General features: G+C 38.3%; 1 protein-coding gene across 1 annotated transcript in view; it reads left to right on the top strand.

Moving 5' to 3' along the window:
- Positions 1-20,708, top strand: part of PBRM1 (polybromo 1) — a 123,232-nt gene that overhangs the window by 95,289 nt on the left and 7,235 nt on the right. Inside the window, exons 25-29 of the mRNA XM_036030884.1 lie at positions 11,545-11,728; positions 12,283-12,493; positions 13,086-13,287; positions 16,636-16,800; positions 20,176-20,331. Coding sequence (XP_035886777.1) covers positions 11,545-11,728; positions 12,283-12,493; positions 13,086-13,287; positions 16,636-16,800; positions 20,176-20,331 — 918 coding nt within the window. The remainder of the gene's footprint in view (positions 1-11,544; positions 11,729-12,282; positions 12,494-13,085; positions 13,288-16,635; positions 16,801-20,175; positions 20,332-20,708) is intronic.

Here is a 20,708-nt window from a genome sequence, read left to right as displayed (position 1 = left end):
TGAGTTTGGAGAAGAGAGGAAGTCCTGTGAGGGTCTGAGCAGAGAGGTGATATGATCTCACATATGCATTAGAGGAATCACTATGGCTACAATTTGGAGAATACATTGTAAGAAGAGCAGTTAAAAGACTTTTACAGTCTCTGTTGGACTCTTAACCCTAGTAATGTTATTGTCTTGTTTCCAGAAATGTGAAGGACTCAAGTTGTGGCTTCTGTTCCATCTTCCTGAGTATAACAGTGACATTCTACTTCTCAGATGTAGATATACACATCATACACTGCCATCGTTTTCAGCCTAGATTGTTTTTGGTGCTGTGAATTCTTTCAGACTTAGATGTGGTAAAAATTTCTGAATGGCCTAGTAGTTCAACACATTTTCTTCCTCCCACCCTGCAGAGAGGGAGCAAAGGCTAGTGAAATTAAAACCTTGAGGTCCTGCAGAAGAGAATATCTGCCTTGTAACTTGTGATTCATTGTAAAGCAGTGTCCTAGAGTCTTGCTCCCTATTGTGAACTCAGCCTGGACTCAAAGGGAACATACCAAAGGTGAGACTGAAGTCTCCTTTGGTTAGAGCAACCATATCACTTAGTGCTTTTTAGTTTTTTTTCTTAGTGGCTAATCTGGAGAGTACATCTTAAATTTATGACAATCTAGTTTGAATTAATACTAACTTAGCTTCATTAGTATACAGACAGTCTTCTCTACAGCTCCATTTCTCCTGCTTTGTGTTGTCAGGAATTACCTCTTTATAGTTTGTGTGCCCATTTACATAGGTTTATATTGCTTTTACTTTATTTTTATTTTTTATTTTTCAATTAGAATTGATATACAATATTATATTAGTTTCAGGTGTACATCCCAGTGATCAGACATTATATAACTTACTAAGTGATCATCTCCAATAAATCTCATACCCATCTGATACCATACATAGTTATTAGAATATTATTGACTAAATTCCCTATGCTATACTTTACATCCCCATGACTATTTTGTAACTGCCAATTCATACATCTTAATCCCTTCATCTTTTTTACCTATCCCCCTAACCCCCCTACCATCTGGCAACCATTAAAATGCTCTCTGTATCCGTTTCTGTTCTGCTTGTTCATTTATTTTGTCTTTTAGATTCAGTTGTTGATAAATACATATTTATTGCCATTGTTTATATTTTTCTTCTTCTTAAAGAAAGAAAACATTACACATTTCATGTCATACTGGTTTGATGGTGATGAACTCCTTTAACTTTTTCTTGTCTGGGAAGTTCTTCGTATGTCCTTCCATTCTAAATTATAGCTTTGCTGAGTAGAGTATTCTTGGTTGTAGATCCTTGCTTTTTATCACTTTGAATATTTCTTGCTGCTACTCTGGCCTGCAAAGTGTCTGTTGAGAAATCAGCTAGCTGACTGTCTTAGGGGAGCTTCCTTGTAGGTAACTAACTGCTTTTTTTCTTGCTGCTTTTAAGATTCTCTTTGTCTTTAACCTTTTGCATTTTAATTATGAGATGTCTTGGTGTGGGCCTCTTTGGGTTTATCTTGTTTGGAACTCTCTGTACTTTCTGGACTTTTAGGTGTATTTCCCTCACTAGGTTAGGGAACTTTTCTGTCATTTCTTTTTCAAATATGTTTTCAGTTTCTTTCTCTCTTCTCCCGGGACCCCCATGACACAAATGTTGGTATGCTTGAAGTTGTCTCAGAGGTTTCTTATACTATCCTTATTTTTTTTTCTTTTTGCTGTTCCGATTGGGTGTTTTTGCTTTCTTATATTCCAAATTGCTGTTTTGATTCTCAACCTCATCCCCTCTACTGTTGATTGCCTTTAAATTATTCTTCACTTAAGTTAGTGTATCCTTTATTTCTGAGTGGTTCTTTTTTGTTGATTCCATGTCCTTTTTTATGCTATTGAAGTTTTAAGTTCATCCCTTCCCCTAAGTTCACTGAGCATCCTCAATAACAAGTATTTTGAACTTTGCATCTGGTAGATTGCTTGTCTCTATTTTGTTCAGTTCTTTGTCTGGAGTTTTGTTCTGTTCTTTCATTTTGGCCATGTTTCTTTCTCTCCTCATTTTGGCAGCCTCTTGTGTTTGTTTCTATGTAGTAGGTAGAGTTGTTGCATCTTCTAGGCTTGGCAGAGTGGACTTAGGTGGTAGGTGTCCTATGTGGGCTGTATACACCCTCCTATGTAAATGAGCCTATCAACGGGAAGGATTTACCCCTAGGCTGATCAGCCGCAAGGACTGGCTTCAACCACTGTGGAGGATCAGCTGTGCAGGGGCCCACCCCACAAAGCAGGACTTACTTCAGTGGGGCTCTGGTACCTGCTGAGTCTGCTCCTTGACTGTTTGAGTGGAAGTGGTTGGATGATGCTTCAGTGGGGTCTGATGCCATCTACAAGGTGCCACTGGCTCTGGGGCTCCTGGGAGGGTTATGCCAAAGTCAACTGCTGCTTATGTTCTTCCTGGGCCTACCTGGCATGAGCTACAAAGCAGTCTGCAGATGACTGATACTTGTGCTGGGCTTGAAAGTGTCTGGGAGAGGCCAAGCTGCAAACCAACACAGGCTGCTGCTAGTTCCTGGCCTAGGGCCAGTTAGCAAGAGATATAGGGCATGCCTAGGCCACAAGCTGTTTATTTGAGAGATTTTAGGAAAATCTGAAGCATGAGCCAAGACAGGCCATTTATGTGGAAGATACTGGAAACAGCTTGGATGGGCCTGAAAATTGAGTGGCATGAGGTCTCAGAATCACCAGAGCAGGGTGAACAGTGATAGCCAGGTTGATGGAGGCTCAGATATGGTGCCAGCCTGCAGGCTTTGTAGGGGAAAGGTTCAAAAAAGAAAGAATGGCCTCTGCCAGCACTTCTGTTTGGAGAAAGTTGCTCCCCCAGCTCTTGCCTTGATGTCAGACAATTCAGTTCCTTCCTATATGTCTCTGGTACCTTTGGAGCTCCTGCCCCAGCACTGAAACTCAGAGGGAGTTTGTCCAACTAAGTCTACACACAGGTTCTTCAACAGGAACTGCCTGGGACTCCAGAAGCTCTTCAAATCATTCAGCAACAATCCCACTGGTTTTATAGCCAGAAGTTATGGGGACTTCTCTTCCTGACACTAAAACCATGAACAAGGAGGCCTGGTATTAGGCTGGGACCCCTCACTCCTCAGACACTACCTCACAACCGAGATATCCCTCCCAATTTTTATCTGTCACACATGGGTGTGGGACCAGGCCATTCCTCATCTCTGTGCCTCCTACCAGTCTTGGTGTGGCTGCTTCTTTATATTCTCAGTTGTAGGACTTACTCCAGGTAGATTTCGGGTGGTTCTGAATGATGGCAGTTCCGTAGTTTAGTTGTAATTTGATGTGGTTATTGGAAAATGAAAGTACTGCGTTTACCTACACTGCCATCTTTATTAGAAACCCCATAAATTTTTTTTTTTAAGGAGAAGTCTGGGTTTTTTTTTAAGATTTTATTTATTTATTTTTAGAGAGGGGAGGGAGGGAGGGAGAGAGAGACAGACAGACAGACAGACAGACAGACATCAATGTGTGGTTTCTGGGTGTTATGGCCTGCAACCCAGGCATGTACCCTGGCTGGGAATCGAACTTGGGACACTTTGGTTCCCAGCCTGCTCTCAATCCACTGAGCTACACCAGCCAGGGCTGGAAACCCCATAAATTTTTAATTATTACTTTATGCATTTGTCTTTAAAATCATATTGGAGAAAAAAAGAGGAGTTATAAACCAAAAATATAACATTGGCTTTTATATTTACCTGTGTAAGTTACCTTTACTGGTGTTTTGAATTTTTTTGTATGGCTTTGAGTTATTGTCTAATAACTTTCATTCCAGCCTGAAGGACTCCCTTTAGCATTTCTTATAAAGCAGCAAATTTCCTCATCTTTTGTTTATCTGGAAATGTCTTGACTCCTTTTTTATTTATGAAGAGTACTTTTGCTGGATAAAGAATTCTTCATTGACAGGCATTTTTGTTTTGTTTTGTTTTCATGTCTGTCATCAATTTTGGGGAGTTTTTGACCACTGTTTCTTCAAATATTCTTTCTGCCCCTTTCTCTCCCTGTTCTCCTTCCAGGACTCTCCTAGACTGTTTATTTTTCTTTATTCTTCTTTCTGTTCCTCAGACTGGTAATTTCAGTTGACCTGTTTCAAGTTTACTGATTCTTCTGCCGATTCAAATCTTCTGTTCTTGAACCCCTCTAATGAATTTTTCATTTTAGTTGTTGTACTTTTCAGCTCCAGAATTTCTATTTAGTGTTTACAGTGTCTGTCTCTTTATTGATATTATATTTAGTAAGATATCATTCTGGTTTTCTCATCATCCTTATCTTTGGTTTCCTTTACCTCTTCAACATATTAAAAGAAGTTGATTTAAAGTCTTTGTCTAGTAAGTCCAGTGTATGGGCTTCCTTATGGGCAGCATCTGTTCATTTCTTTTTATCCTGTGAATGGACCATACTCCCTTCTTTCTTAATTTTTTGTTAAAAACTGGACAGTTCAAATATTATAATGTGATAACTCTGTAAATCAGATTCTCTCCCCTCCTCAGGCTTTGTTATTACTGCTTATTGATGGTTGTAGTTCCTTATTTAGTGATGTGTAGTGCAGGAGCCCCAAAACAGAGAGCTACATAAATGTTTGTGATACTCCAAAAAAAACCCCAAAAACCTCCCAGTGGACATGCTGTTTATTACTCACATTACAGGGCAGTGCACCAATGGCAGTGGGTCAGTGTAGGAGAGACTGTACTTCCTCCAGTCCGAGGCTTGTTATAAGGGGTCCCAGATAAACGAGGCATGTGTCTTACATGTGACTCTAACCTGTACTCCCTCATTGTGTATTGGTAGAAGGAAAAGATCAAGAAGCAGTCACAGGACAAAAAGCTGCTCCCAAAAGAGATAAGGAGGGAGTTACAATCCATTCCCAAAACAATACACGTTCCTTCTGGCTACAGGGCCCCCTGGCCAGCCCTCATCATGGGTGGTGGAAGAACTACATATTGACCCTAGAAGTGACTTTCTAAACTATTTTTTTAAGATTTCATTTATATATGTATTTTTAGAGAGAGGGGAGAGAAGAAGAAAGAAAGGGAGGGAAACATCAGAATGCGTGAGAGAAACATCAACTGGTTGCCTTTTTTGTGCCCTCATCTGGGGACCTGGCCCACAGCCCAGGCATGTGCCCTGACCAGGAATCAAACCAGCAGCCTTTCAGTTTGCAGGCTCATGCTCAATCCACTGAGCCACATCAGCCACGGCTAAACTATTTAAGACCATGTTCTTTGTTATGTGTGGTCGCTAAAGTCTTTGTTCTGCTAGGTTAGTGGTCAGCTAGTGATTTAACAGAGATTTTCTTAAATGTTTGGATCAAAAAAAAAAAGAAAAGGGCAAAAAAACCCCACCTAAACATTCCCAGTCTTTGCAACCGGATACTATGTCTATGTTGCAGCACACCTTCAACACTCAGTGGAAGAGTTTACAACTCTGCCTTTGCCTTTACTTCCTGCTTCCATGGGACTTGATAATCAGCCAAATCAAGAGTTTAGGGCCTTCTCGGGTCTTTTCTGAGCATGCACCCTGACCATGACATGAGCATGGCTTTCTAGATTCCCAGGAATATTATGGAAGCTTTTCAACTCACTCCCCAGCTTTTTCTTCCTCGGCTTTCAGCATGTCTGCTGTTTGCCCCAACTGAAATCCTTTGCCACAGCTGATAGCAGCTGGTTCATTTGCTTTAAATGCTTTCAACAAAAGTCCCAGAGCCACTTCTCTGCCTTTTGGAATTCCAAAAAAGGAGAGAATTCCACATCTGGTGAAATGAAGGCAAGCCTTCTGTGTTAATTCTTCAGGAAGCCACCCAAAAAGTCAAAACATACAACCATAATTCATTGAGAACAAGGACTGCTGTGCTCCTTCTAGCACCAGAAACTCACACTAAGAACGCAGCTGCCATCTTTAAGACCTCAGCTTGCCACTGACCCAGAAAGGAACTGGGGTGAGGTTGGGAGCTGTTAACATGCCACAAAGCTCTCCTGCTGAGTTTCAGTCATTTTTTTTCTCAATTAAGCATTAATTTGGTTGCTGTAAATTTTTGGCTATTTTCCAGAGTTTTGATAATGTTGATTCTATAGTTCCCACTAAGTTTTCTCAGCATTTTTGTGAAGGGATCCCCCTTGGATCTTCCTACTGCACAATTTTCACGTATATCACTTGGAGTAATTTCTTTTTTGTAGATAACCTGTTAGAATGTGTTGCATTCTGTAACTTGTAAATTAGTTTTATATCCAGGACTTCATTTCTTTCTCACCATGACGCTGTATAAAAATGCTAATATACTCAGAAAGGTGATGTTACTCTTTAAGAAATGGTCCAGAATTAAAAGTTAGGTCTTCTCACTTCCACTCCTATACTGTAATTTGGACAGTTTTTAGTGTGAAAGTAGGTGCCAATAATACTAGTCAGGATGAGAGGCATACAGTGAGGTGTATGGTTACTTCATCTTGAGGTAGACCCCCCCAAAAATGTATTTAGTAATTACAAATTACTAAAATGGGATTTTATCCCAATTTTTGGATTTCAATATCCACTTCCCAAGGAAGGAAAAGATGTTTGGCACATTTTATTTTTACTTTTAAATGCAAGGAAACAGATCTCTTTTTTTTTTTTAATTAATCTCTGTAGAAAATAATTTAAAGTATTTAAACTTTAGAGGATTTATAATTTTGCTGTGTTAACTATACACTGCTGAACGTAAATCTCATTTTTGTCTCTGAACCAAAAGCTTTAAAGATAATTAGGGAAGGTATAATTGTTTTCATCTATGATATAGACCTGGTAGGTCTACTTCACTTAGGAGATTGTCCTGTTGTTCTAACTATTCTACATCTGCTCTTTTTTAGTTCTGTTTATAGAGTTGTCTTCAGTAACTTAAATGGTAATCAAATGGCCACAGAGAAGTTTCTTTTGGGAATGAACATGGCCACACCTAGCAGAGTGTTTCTACCCTTAGGTGTTTTGATGATAAAATTTCCAGGAACTTGGGCTCCTGAAACATATCAATTTCTAATTTATTTGCAGATTCTGCTTTCTTCAGAGTAGATTTTTTTAATGCTCTATTAACTGAAAGACTGTTATTAGTAAAGTGAGAAAATGATTTTTAAATATTATGAAAAATAAAAATTAATTTTTGCAAAAACATTTTAGGTACATAGAAGATCTAAGAGATTCTGATAAACTATTAGAATTAATAAATGAAAATGTCAAGATAATCTGTATTTCTGTTTACCATCAATGAATAATTAGAAAATTAAAATTTAGAAATATGCCATTTACATTAAATACCTAGGAATAAGTCTTTAAAAAGATGTGTAAAACTTCTACACACACACAACTGTAAGAAAATTATTGGGAGAAATTTAAGAATACCTAAAAAGGAAGTGATGTTTATAGCTGGAAGACTCATGAAATGTCAGTCCTCCCTAAATTTATCTATAGATTCATTGCAGTTTCAGTCAAAATCCAGCAGGTTTTTTATAATTTTTTATGCTTTATTAAACGATGCTTTCTAAACTATATCTTTCTCTGTCTTTTGAGGGCCAGTCAGGGCAGAGACTCCACATCCATTCTGAGTCTACTAGTCATTTTTACTCTTTAGCTGAGAGAATTTTTATTCTTTCTAAATCTGTATTTTTCCTTCTGTGAAATAATAGAAAATAGTAACCCTTCCTTTTCTGAATTGAAAAGACTTTGGATTATGTTAGTAAAGTATTACATAGTCCAAGGCAGTGATAGTAACTAGCAATTTGAAGCTTGTTTCTGACCTGTTTTTACATATTTTACAAATTTTGCTAAAGTGTTAGTTGTGAACACTCCTATTAAAGGTCAAGGACAAACTAGGGATATCCTTATCACTCTTACTAACATTGTTCTGGAGGTACTAGCCTGTGCAGTTAGAAGTAAGATAGAGAATTCTAAAATAAGTAAATTGTTTATTTTTTTATCCTCACTCAAGGGCATGCCCATTGATTTTAAAGAGGGAAGGAAGAGAGAGAAGGAGAGGTGGGATGAGACAAACATTGATGTGAGAGAAAAACATCATTGGTTTCCTCTCACAGCCTGACCAGGACTGAACCTGCAACCTATGCATGTGCTCTAACTGGGAATCGAACCTCTGATCCTTCAGTCTATGGGATGGCGCTCTAACCAACTGAGCCACCACATTGACCAGGGCAGGAAATGAAGTAGATGAAAATATAAGGGAATCAATTATGAAACATGAACACACAATAAAAGAAATAAGATAGTTGAGTATAAAAGTAATAGTAGATCAATTTCCTTAAAAGATTCAATAATAACTACAATACCTTGGGATAAATTTAACAGTATCTGTATTACATCTGTATAAAGAATGTTTTAAAATGCTACTTTTAGTGCCTTTAAATGGGATCACTTGAACAAATTGAAAAGCATGCCGTGTGCTTGACTAAGAAGTCTCAACATCATAGAGGTATTCATTCTCCCTAAGTTTTAATGTAATCCAATAGATAAATCAATGGGAATTTTCCTGTGATCAAGTTGGGATTAAATAAACTGATTTTTTAAATCATATCAAAAAATAAAATAAAAATAATCATAGGTTGCGGGCTCGGTCCTATTCAGGATGTGAGAGTCAACCAACTGATATTTTCTCTCATATCAGTGTTTCTCTCACCACCCCCTTCTCTCTCTTCCTTCCCCTCTCTAAAGTCAATGGGCATACCCTCAAGTGAGGATAAAAAAATAAAAAGAAAATTCTGAAGAGCACAATGAATTGAGGGTGGTCCTATCCTTCCTTACCAGATATTAAAACATTATAATACCATAATAATTAAAATTATTTATATGATATATGAGTAAACATTATTTGAACAGAATAGAAAGTTTAGCAGTAGATTCAGGTATAATTTATGATAAAGGTGGCATCCCAGATAAGTGGGAAAAGATAGAAAAAATAGCCATTTGGAAAAAATAAAATTGTATCCATTCCTTCCATCAACTTTAGAATAAATTCCAAGATAAATTGCAGGTTTAAATGAACATAAAATGAAGAAGCAAAGATATCAAGGGACATAATGGGAAGGAACTTTTGATAACCTTTGACCTAAAACCCAGAACCCATACAAGAAAAGATTTATAAATTCAATTATGTAAAAGTTAAAATGTTTGTATAACCAAAACTGGCAGAAGCAAAGACAAATGACAACTTTTTGTCTTTGGGAAAATATTTTCAGTATATTTTATAGACAAATACCAGATTTCCCTTGTATGTGAAGGGTTCTTATAAAACAATTAGAGTCTTGGCCAGTGTGGCTCGATTTGTTGAGTATCATCCCATGAAGTAAAAGGTTGCTGGTTTGATTTCTGGACAGGGCACATGGCTGGGTTGCAGGTTCCATCCCCAGTCAGGGTGTGTTTGAGAAGCAGCCAACAGATGTGTCTCCCTCACATGTATATTTTTCTCCGTCTTTTTATGCCTCCCTTCCCCTTTCTCTAAAAAATAAGTAAAATCTGGGGGGTGGTTACAGGGCAGAGGGGAATAAAAGGGAGAAAAAATGGGACAATTGTAACAGCATAACAATAAAATATATTAAAAATAATAAAACAAAAATTAAAAATAAGTAAAATCTTTTTAAAGATTTACTTATTAAATTGTTGAGGAGTCAGATTTCTGTTACTTGTTAACAAAAACATACAAAAACAACATTCACCCACTTTGTGTTGGATTTATGCTATGGAAAGTAATTTGGTAATGACTATAAAAATTAAAGTGTTCATACCCTTTGACCCAGCTTTTGTACTTTTAGAAAGGTACACCTCACATGTATTCACCCATGTGCAAGGTAATACATGTCTTAAATTATTTAGAATAGCGTTGTTTTGCTACAGTGAGAAAGCAAAAATTTGGAAACAACCTAAATATTCATCAGTAGGGAACTAGTTTTAATAGCTATAGTGTATTAATACCAGTAGTCCTCAAGATATATTATTTGGCAAAAAAATTAGGTGCAAAATAATACAAGCAGTATGCTGCTACTTGTAAGTTTTTTATTGTGAGAAAATGCATATAACATAAACACAACATTAACTGTTTTTTAGTGTACAATTCAGTGACATTAAATCCATTGACAGTATTGTGCAGCCATCATCACTATCCATTTCTAGAATTCATCATCATCCCAAATAGAAACTTTGAACCCATTAAGCAAAGACTACCCATTTCTCCTTCTCCTACCCCCTGGTAATATGTGTTCTGCTTTCTGTCTCTATGAATTTTGCCTATTTTAGGTACCTCATATAAGTGGAATCATGAAATAGTCCTTCTGTACCTGGTTTATTTCACTTAGGATAACATTCTCAAGGTTAATTTCTGGCATAGCATGTATCAGAATTTTATTCCTTTTTAAGGCCGATTATATTACATTGCATGTATATATAATATTTGGTTAACTTACTCATCTGTTGATGGAGATTGGTGTAAATGTGTCTATATAAGTCCCTGTTTTCAGTTCATTTGGGTATTTATCTAGAAGTAGAATTGCTGAATTATATAACAGCTGTGTTGAACTTTTTGAGAAATTGCCAAATTGTTTTCCACAGCAGCTATACTATTTCACATTTTCACCAGGGTTCCAACTACACATCTTTGCCAACCCTTACTATTTTTCTTTTTAATGTAATAGCCATCCTAATGCATTTGAAGTAGTATCTCACTGTGTTTTTTATTTGAATTTCCTTTATGATGAATGATGTTGAGCATCTTTTTATGTGCTTATTGGCCATTTGGTTACCTTCTTTGGAGAAATGTCTATTCAGATTCTTTGCCTATTTTTTAATTGGGCTATTGTTTTATTATTGTTCAGTTGTAGGAGTTCTTTATATATTCTTGGTACTAGACTATTACCAGAGATATGATTTGCAAATATTTTATTCTATGTGTTGTCTTTTTACTTTCTTGATAGTGTCTTTTGAAGCACAAAAGTTTTTAATTTTGATGAAGTCCAGTTTATCCTTATTTGGTTGTTTGTGATTTTAATGTCACATCTGTGAAACCATTACCTAATAAAATGTCACAAAGATTTATACCTATGTTTTCTTTTAAGAGTTTTATAGTTGTAGCTTTTACATTTAGATCTTCGATCTATTTTGAGTTAACTTTTATATAGGGTGTGAGGTAGGTTTCCAACTCAGTTCTTTTGCATGTGAAGTCCAATTGTCCCAGCACTATCTGTTGACATTATTCTTTCCCATTGAATTGTCTTGGTACCATTGTTGATCAGTTGCCCATAAAAACACCATCATATCAATTTGTTTCTATACTTTCAATTCTATTCCATTAACCTTTATGTTTATGTTTATGCTTATACCTGTGTATACCCTTTAAATCTTCTGACTTTTGAATCAGGTGATTGTATTAAATCAAAAATAGTAAAAATTTAAAATAATTGTTAGCTATGACCACAATTTGTTCTGACTTCTCTCCAATTTGCTCTTTCAGGAAAGTGTGCTGTGTTGTCATTCAAGGACTACCTCTCCTGCAGGCCAACTGAAATACCAGAAAACGATGTTCTGCTTTGTGAGAGCCGCTACAACGAGAGTGACAAGCAAATGAAGAAATTCAAGGGACTGAAGAGGTTTTCACTCTCTGCTAAAGTGGTAGATGATGAAATTTATTACTTCAGGTAAAACTTGAAAAACTTAGGAAGAAGACCACTTTAGCTCTTAATAGCAAAACTGATACCAAAATAGTATACTGCACGGTGTTTTTTTGTCTTTTTAATTAGGCTTTAAACTAGAGCAGTACATTTTAAATAGAAAATATTGATTAATTTAGATAAAGGTTAAAAGAAATCCTCATAATCTGCTAAGTTATAGTAACTGCTGTCACAGTGCTATTGACGCAGACTCCAGTAATTGTAGTGTGGAGGCAGAAATCTTTGGTTCTGGTTGTTAGTCTGTTAAGAGATTACGCAGTTCCACAGATTATGGAAATTCTTTACACTGTACAGGCAATTAGATCCCAACTTTTTGTGGGTATTCAGCAGAATCCTTTAAAGACAAGCATCTGTAAAAAGGTGTGACTTTATAAGTACACAGTTAAGTTCTTTTCCTTGCTGGCTTAGAGTGTACATTGCAGATTGCAAGCAGTCATTTCTGACATTAGAGAAGAACACTGTTTTCTGACCAGTCCTGGAGTAGTATCAGGTGACTTTTTTTTTTATGTCGCTTCTTTTAGAAAACCAATTGTTCCTCAGAAGGAGCCCTCACCTTTGTTGGAAAAGAAGATCCAATTACTAGAAGCTAAATTTGCTGAGCTAGAAGGTGGAGATGATGATATTGAAGAGATGGGAGAAGAGGATAGTGAAGTCATTGAGCCTCCTTCTCTACCTCAACTTCAGACTCCTTTGGCCAGTGAGCTGGATCTCATGCCCTACACACCCCCACAGGTGAAGGTGACAAATTTCTGTTACTTGTCTTATTCCTGGCTTTGGTTTGCAGCAGTCTTAAACCAAAGTAAGGAGATGTCCCACTACTACATGTGTGAGTTTCGACCTAGAATTCTACGGGAAGGAAATTTAAGATTTAATATGTTTTTAAAATTTTCATAGATTGCTGTTCTTATTGGCAAGTTTAGTTAGAATGCTCTCCTTGCCTTGTATTGAAGAAAAGCCATGAGGAACAGTATTATCCTGTTACTCTAGTTTTGTTTCCTCTATCTTTTTAGTCTCTTCTTTAGAATCTTATTTTTGGTTGAGGTCATCCCTGTTGGTATTTTTTTCTCATTCAGAATTTTTTGAAGACTTAATTGTGAGGTCACCATTCAGATTGCAGTCATGGAATTCAGTGAACTTCCATTTATTTTTTTATATGGTAAGAAGCAAGGAAGAGGTTTATTTTAACCAAGAAAATGACCACCTGTAAACTGAACATGTCTATAAAACAGTAACTATCAAATCAAATGTTCCTGGCTCCCAGAAACTTTGAGCAGTTAACCAAATACTATGTTCTGATGCACTCTAAGAGCTTTCTGTCTTACAGTCCACCCCAAAGTCTGCTAAAGGCAGTGCAAAGAAGGAAGGCTCCAAAAGGAAAATCAACATGAGTGGCTACATCCTGTTCAGCAGTGAGATGAGAGCTGTGATTAAGGCCCAGCACCCAGACTACTCTTTTGGGGAGCTCAGCCGACTGGTGGGGACAGAATGGAGAAACCTTGAGACAGCCAAGAAAGCAGAATATGAAGGTAAATAGACTAGACACAACCATCTCAGCTTTCTAAGCAATGGGATGTTTTTAGGAATGCACGTGCACAGACAGGTTTTACTCTTATTCTTACCACTTGCACATGAACTTTTGTTGGAGACTGTCTCAAGTGCCTCCCATCCAGAAGTTTAAATACCAGCCTTGTCCTGACTGAGCAAGCGCTGCTCCTGACTTAGCCTCTGGTCCTGGTGTGGGTCCCCCCGTCATCCCCCCCTGCCCCCCGAAAATATCTCTCAAACAAATATTTTGCTATTAAAAATTGCATGATTCTCTTCTCTCATTGAGTTGTGTAAGCTACACGTGTTGAGCTGGAGAATGATTGTACTTGGATGTTAAATATAATTTTGGTTAAAATTCATCTGAACGTGGGCTTTTAAAACCAGTGGTCATCTATTGTGGCTCTTGATAAGCCATATGTTTAAACTTCAGGCTGAAGCTTAGCTGAAGCACTTGGTTTCCTAGGCCAGTCCTGGTCTTTGCTGTATCTGCACTTACAGCTACTGTTAAGGCACTTGGGGTCTCTTTTATAATGCTCGACTGCCTTCATTTTGCTCTTACTCTGTAATTAAGTCATTTTGGTCTATGAGCGATCTCATTCAAGGATTTGGTGATTCTTAGCCATTAGGGACAAATACTGGAGAGAGAGTTCTTTTTGTGTGTTTGTTTATTTGTTTTTTGCTGTCAGTCATGGCTTTAGTAAAAACTAAGCAGTAAACATTAGATTAGTCAGGACTATTGCCCTTGGAGCTGGGTTTTTCTTCCCATTTGGAATTGTATGTAATGTTTTATTTTGCCAGGTCAGAGCCATCCTTCAGTGATGGACCACAATGGCCAGCCATTACTCTTCTTGGCTGATTCCAAATTCATCATTTCCCATCAAATATAAGTTAATTGTTAAGGCTGCCTCCTTTATTAAAGTTTATGGATTTTCAAAAAAAAATGTTTTCAAAAAAATTCCACTTTTCAATTATTATAATTAATTATTATACAGTTATCTGATGAGCTTCCCCAAGGATTTTCTGCAGAACTCTAATCCTAAAAGATGCTCAACCAAAAAGCACTTGTAGCAAAATTAGTTTGAGAAGCACTTCAAACATTCTTTCTCTCAGAAACTTACAGTGCATATTTTTATATTCAAGTCTTTAAGACCTACAATAAAGAACCTGTTTTTTTTACCTGGCATTTCCTAAAACATGACCAAGTATTCATGTTAATACCTGTTAATATCCTAAAGAACTAATATTTTGCAGAACATACTTTGAGAAACCCTAGTCAGTTTCATAAGAACCTAGAACTTGGGAGAGCTTGGGTATTTCTGACCTTAGTGAATGTCAAAACCAAATATATCTCTCAGTTGGAGGAGTGCTGGAAATGAAACTCATGTGGGTGGGTATAAAGCCTGGTCCAATAAATGAAACTAATACTACATGACTGGTTACTTAAAGTGTGAAAAAGAGAGAAAAAAGTGTCTGGAGGTAATGTAAAAGTAGAAATGCTGGAGCAGGGCTGAAGAGAGGGAGAAATGATGGCCTCTGGGAAATTCTCCCAAATTCAAAGGGGAGGCTGAAATTCAGGGAGAACCAAGTGAGAGTGAGTTAATACGATTCAGTAGTGTCTGAGACACAAAATCTGAACTTTTGTTTTGACCCATTGAATTCTAAACCCAAAGTTTGAAGTTTGGCTAATTTCATTTAATAAGCTTCTTTTCCAAGACAGCCCAAGTGAACTCCCCAGGAAAGAGGTAACAATAGCCAGTCCAGTAGTCCATCCACAGGCCTGAATTTTTCTATTTTCAACTCCTTTTTTTCCTCTCCCATTTTGCTGTGTCATTTGTGTAATGAAAATACTAGAATTTAATGTGGGTGGGGAGTGGTCTAGATCACTGCTATGTCAAGGAAATAAACAGGTTGTTTAAATGGCTTTTGTCCCTCATCTTCATCATACAGAGGCTCTGTAAACTGGGACAGTGTTAGTGAGTGATGGCAAGTCTTTGCAGGCAGCCATGTTGCAGCCAAAGATTTGACTTGTTTGCCTTGAACATTCTTACATAAAGGAGGACTGGAGCTGTTACTTCTTGATTCTCTTTAAAGCCATGTGACCTCGAGCTATTTTCCCCTCCTTAGATCAGCCAGTGATAGGCCTTTGGAATTCCTTGTTGGAGGGTCAATGTGTGGCAGTTGGAGTGTGATACTAGGACAGGTTGCTGGTTCTCTCTGTATCCTCAGACAAGTCACTGCCTGTCTCCCAGCCTCAGTTTGCCCAGATGAAGAGTGGGAAGAATTTCTTAGTTATGAACAGTGAAGCAAAATAAACCCTGTATTGTGGGAGTTTGGGGAATGCATATTTTTAGAGTTCTCTAGTAAGGGTCCAACCTGCCAGCTACCAAAAAAGACTGGGGATGTGATTGTTGGGGCTACTGGCTATGGAGATGTAGGCAGAGTAGCTCTGAGGAGTGAGGGGTATAGCAAAATGTGTTCCACAGCCCAGAACTGGCACAAGCAAATACCCCTCTTGTATTTCAAATGAAATAATAGTGAATTCTGGAACTTTCACTGATTCAGGGTGATTTATGGTCAGTATTGAACTGCTCAGGTTCAGGAAACCTGGTTCTGTCAGTACCTTGTCCATTACTTCATATGTGTATATATAATTCCCTTCTTTCAATGACTGTAGCCTGGAGCACCATGCATTTTTTTCCTTTGGGGTTTATTAAACATGACCTCTTTGCTTCATTAGAATGTAGAAATTAGCATTTAATGTCCCTGAAGTCTTGTGGAGGAGGCGGTGAGCTGCTTTTCCCTTACAGAGTTAATTTTCTTCAGCTGCTAAAACCCATGATACTAATAACAAGAGTCCTCATAGCTTAGTTTAATTGGGTACAAAGAATCAGGAAAATATAGTAGCAATTGTGCCAAAAATTATAATGGGCCATGGAATTGCTTCACGTTAAAATTATAAATAATTTGCAATGCTTTTAATACTAGAATAACGGTAGCGCTTCTCATCTTCAGGGTGCCTTGTGAGATTAACCACATTGGTTACGCTGGTGACGTGTTTAAATAAAACCTGTGCTTTCTGAATGTGTGTTGCAGTCTTAACATTCTTGAAATCTTTGCAGACCAGTTCTCAAGATGGGATAGGAAAGCTGGACTCTAGTTTACCAAGTGAAATCGGCCCGACTCCTCCTGTGTTGAGACTAGTCATCTACTGTTCCTTCCATTGAGACAGAACTGTTGCCTGTGTTTTTACTAGTCCTGTTGAATGCAATGGATGGTATTTTGAATTCCTGGGTTAAAAACAGAATTGAAAATCTGAAATGCCTTTACAGAGCGGGCAGCTAAAGTTGCTGAGCAGCAGGAGAGAGAGCGAGCAGCACAGCAACAGCAGCCGAGTGCTTCTCCCCGAGCAGGCACCCCTGTGGGGGCTCTCATGGGGGTGGTGCCACCACCAACACCAATGGGGATGCTCAATCAGCAGTTGACACCTGTTGCAGGTAAAAACAGGAGCTAAGACCATTTTTTTCCACTTTAAGAAATTCCTTCATTTTTTTTTTCTCCAGTGAGGAGTAGGCCACAGTCTGTAGGCTTTTCTATGACAGATTCAGAGTTTGAAGTCATCCATGTTGTCCTCACATTGCCTTTCCCCTATGGGCAATGCGTCCCCTCTGCTCCAGAAATGGGCATTGGGCCCAGTCCTGGGAATTGGTAGGGAACAGCTCTTCCTTAGCTGTGGGCATGGTCTAGTGCTGTTCTCAACCCCAGACTGCTCTTGATAGAGCATTACATCAGAAAATATAAGGAGACCCTGAATTCTCTTCTGGAGAGACTTCCAAGAGAAAACACAAAACCTAGTTTTAGCTGATGTTGATTTTCCCGTCTCATTCCAGTATTCAGTTTGCCTTGTTCTGCTGCAGCCATACTTAAAAGACTGACCATTTAAAAGGATTTTTGACAATGAATTTCAAATCCTTTCTTGGTCACAAGTATGCATGACTGCTAAGTTGAATACAAGTCCTTGTTCAATTCATTGTGCCCACTCTGTAATGCTTTTCTATTTAATTACATTAAACTGCATTTTCTGTTAGTATCCCAGTCACATATTTTTAAAAAAGAAAGAAAATGATGAATGTGGTTTGCTTGTGTATGTTGTCTCTGGTTCTGGTAGCCATACTAAATTTGGCTCTTCTCAAATTGGATATCATTGCCTGACATGTCTCCAATGTGAAGCCTGCAGACCACTTCTCGGGTCCCTCCTTTGTGATTTCTCTAAGCCTGGTGAGGTCTATACAAGCCCCCTTCTTAAGCAAAAGCAGTCTGACCTTTTTGCAGGTAGTCTAACACTGTGTTGTTCAAGGCAGGCTCGTTGGGATGCTGTTTTTGTTTTTGCTTTTTTTTGTATTTGCTTTTTGAGGAAGAGTAGCATAGAATAACTTTTGAATTGTCGCTCCTACTTTTCATGATGGCAAGTTCTCAAACGCACTCACTGTCGCTGAACTTAGCAGTTGCACTCACCAAAGCACATCTGAATCATGGCTTTTCAGTACTTTCAGTGTAACTGATGTTGATCTAACCAATCTCATAATCGCCTGCTATATTCCATGGCCCATTTTGGTTGATAGTGTTCCATCCAAAGGTTTTTAGAAATCAGGCCTTGCACATGGGGAATTTGAAAGTTAGAATTCCCTTGTTGACATCCTGCTTTGTTCTATTTGATGTGTGATATTATAGCACTGTGCCCTTGACTAAAAAGCCCAGGGACACATTAACAAAATTAATTCAAACAGCTAAAAACATAAAAAAGGAAAAAAAAACAGCAGCTGCAGCATTTTAGCTCCCTGTTGGGAAATAACATCATAGAGCTCTGATGGGTGAGAAGGAGGGGACTCCCTTTTAGAAAGCCCCTGTTCCATTATTGTGTGCTGCCCAGACTTCTGGGCCATGGGAGTGAAGGGCAAGCATTCTCTGTAGTAACCAGTCTACAGTGGGAACTTGGTAGCTAACAGGGTGATTTTTTCATGGGTTACATAGGGACTAAGTCTTAGCCTTGTTACTGTCTGAGACCAGCTTTGCTTACAAGCATTGAAGCTCATTTGAACACATGTGACTGGGATAATAAATGACAAAGTACAGTTTAATGAAGACAAATGTCATGTCTTTCGGTTCTTAATAATTTCCTAAAACACAGCCCGTGAAGGGTGCGTTCAGATGGGCTTTTGTAATTGAAAGCAAAGTCTCCTAACATTCTTAAATTCCCACATACTTATCCCTGAAAGCTGTATCTGGTGGCGTGGTTAAAGGCAGTTTGGCAACATTGGATCTTCTCATGTTTAAAGTGATGGTGTCTGTTCAAAAGTAGGTTTTACTCTATGAAGTCTCATTTGCTTGTTTGTTTTTTAATGAAACTCATAAGCCTATTTCATGTGTAGAGGTATTACTCTTTAAAATTTGTTTTATTGGTTTGCATAATTGGAAGTTTTTCAGTCAGCTTAGATGTGACTAATGAAGCTGAATCAACCTCAGAATTATCAATAATTGTATAGCTTTAAGAGACTGAACTTTTATAAATATATATATACCTTTCAAATAAATCTTTAGGGAAAGGCAAAGAGTAAAATTCTTAGAATCTGGAATTTTTCACTATTTCCCCGAGTCCCTCTACAAAGAATATTTTATAAAAATGAGGTTTGGCACCAGTCCCTCAACCCTCCCTTTGTGCAAGAAGTAGTGACCAAAGGTGATTGCATTTTGGGGGGAGATCTTATGTTTTGTTCATTGTGATCATTTCAAATCCTAGAAAAGTCAAGTTGTTTTTCTTGCTTAAAAAAAAGTCCTGTGGCTTCAAAGGTCTTTTGATAGGTGAGTCTTTGACATTTTGAAATTATTTTCTTCTTTTCACTTCTCTTGCCAAAAATGTTTGTTTCTTCAAACTCTTAACTAGCAGGCAGAAAATATTTTGTCATGTGGAGATGCACTTTGAAAATAAAGTAATAAAAGCCTCTGTTCACAGAAGTTCTGTACCTCATTTTAAATGCTCCCTGGTAAATGAAGGTTTATGTGAGGACATTTGTGAGCGTGGAGACAGTGGTGCCAATTGGCATTTTCTCATGTTACCAGAGCCTGATTCTCCAGCCGTTCTTCCCTAAGGTCTGTGCACAGGCTACGAGTGACCTGGGCTTAGGTTTGCTTGGGAGGGTTTAGGTTTTTATCTGTATTTTAACTTGTTTTCAGATCTAAAGATGAAACATCATACATTGTGATGCCTCTTAGTGGTTCGCCAACTCAAGCTCGAGCATGATCCATTCTTACCAGCAGTGGTGGGGGCTAGAAGGGAGGAGGAGTGGATGTAAAAGTCTTGAAAAATTCTTGCTGTCCTCCCCCAAGCTGGAGAACCATGCTTTGTGATCCGGGCTGTGCACCTCATTTCCCTCCATTCCAGTTTTCCCTCATGTGTTCGCATGATAGGCATATGAGTGTGGGCAGAGTGGAATGATGGGGCTGTTACTGTTTGATTAGAATTGCAGTCGCAGAACTGGTCACTCTGAAAAGCTTGCAATAATTATGACCTTGGGAAGACTGTTACTGGAACTATTTATTTTTAACTGAAAACATGCAGTGTATTTATATTTATCCCAGAGCAAATAACTACAAATAATAATATACTAAGTACTAATTCATCTAGAAATATTGGGTTCCATATTTGTAACTTTTTATTTTGTTCATTATTGCAACAAAATAATTGCACTAATTCTGTTATATCATGCAATACTAAGGGTGCTTTATTCATTAGTAATGCATGTGGGAGGTTTGTTATTACTTAGCTCATGTTGCATGTTAATGATGCATGTCTGAAATTTGTTGTGTCCTTCAAGGCATGATGGGTGGCTATCCGCCAGGCCTTCCACCTTTGCAGGGCCCAGTTGATGGCCTTGTTAGCATGGGCAGCATGCAGCCACTTCACCCTGGGGGGCCTCCACCCCACCATCTTCCGCCAGGTGTACCTGGCCTCCCGGGCATCCCACCACCGGGTAAGAACTTCATCCTCATTCACTCATTAATCTCATCTTTGTGTTCTCTTTTTCCTCCCTCAGCCACTTGTTCTAGGAGGCACCTGCTGCCCATTGTGGACAGGTCTTCCCTCACTGAGAAGCCCAGGGATGGCAGCAACAGGGCCTGTCCTTTGTGTAGAACAGGTTGCTCGGCATCTGTGCCCTTGGGCACCCAGCTGCCTAGCAGCAGCACAGGACACATGGCAGAGACCAGAGTTAGGAGACCAAGAGGCAGGAGGCATACTCTTAAAAAATCACAATTTGACTTGTGCTAGAAAAGTCAGACACCCCCTAGAAAGTCACGCCCTTTTTATCAGTGAATGGAGTTTCCCACTCACATATAAAAGCACTTTCTG

This window comes from Phyllostomus discolor, chromosome 7 (genome assembly GCF_004126475.2).
Source record: "Phyllostomus discolor isolate MPI-MPIP mPhyDis1 chromosome 7, mPhyDis1.pri.v3, whole genome shotgun sequence".
NCBI classification, from domain to species: domain Eukaryota; kingdom Metazoa; phylum Chordata; class Mammalia; order Chiroptera; family Phyllostomidae; genus Phyllostomus; species Phyllostomus discolor.
The sequence above is the reverse complement of the archived record's forward strand: the minus strand, read 5'-3'. Positions and strand labels throughout refer to the sequence as shown.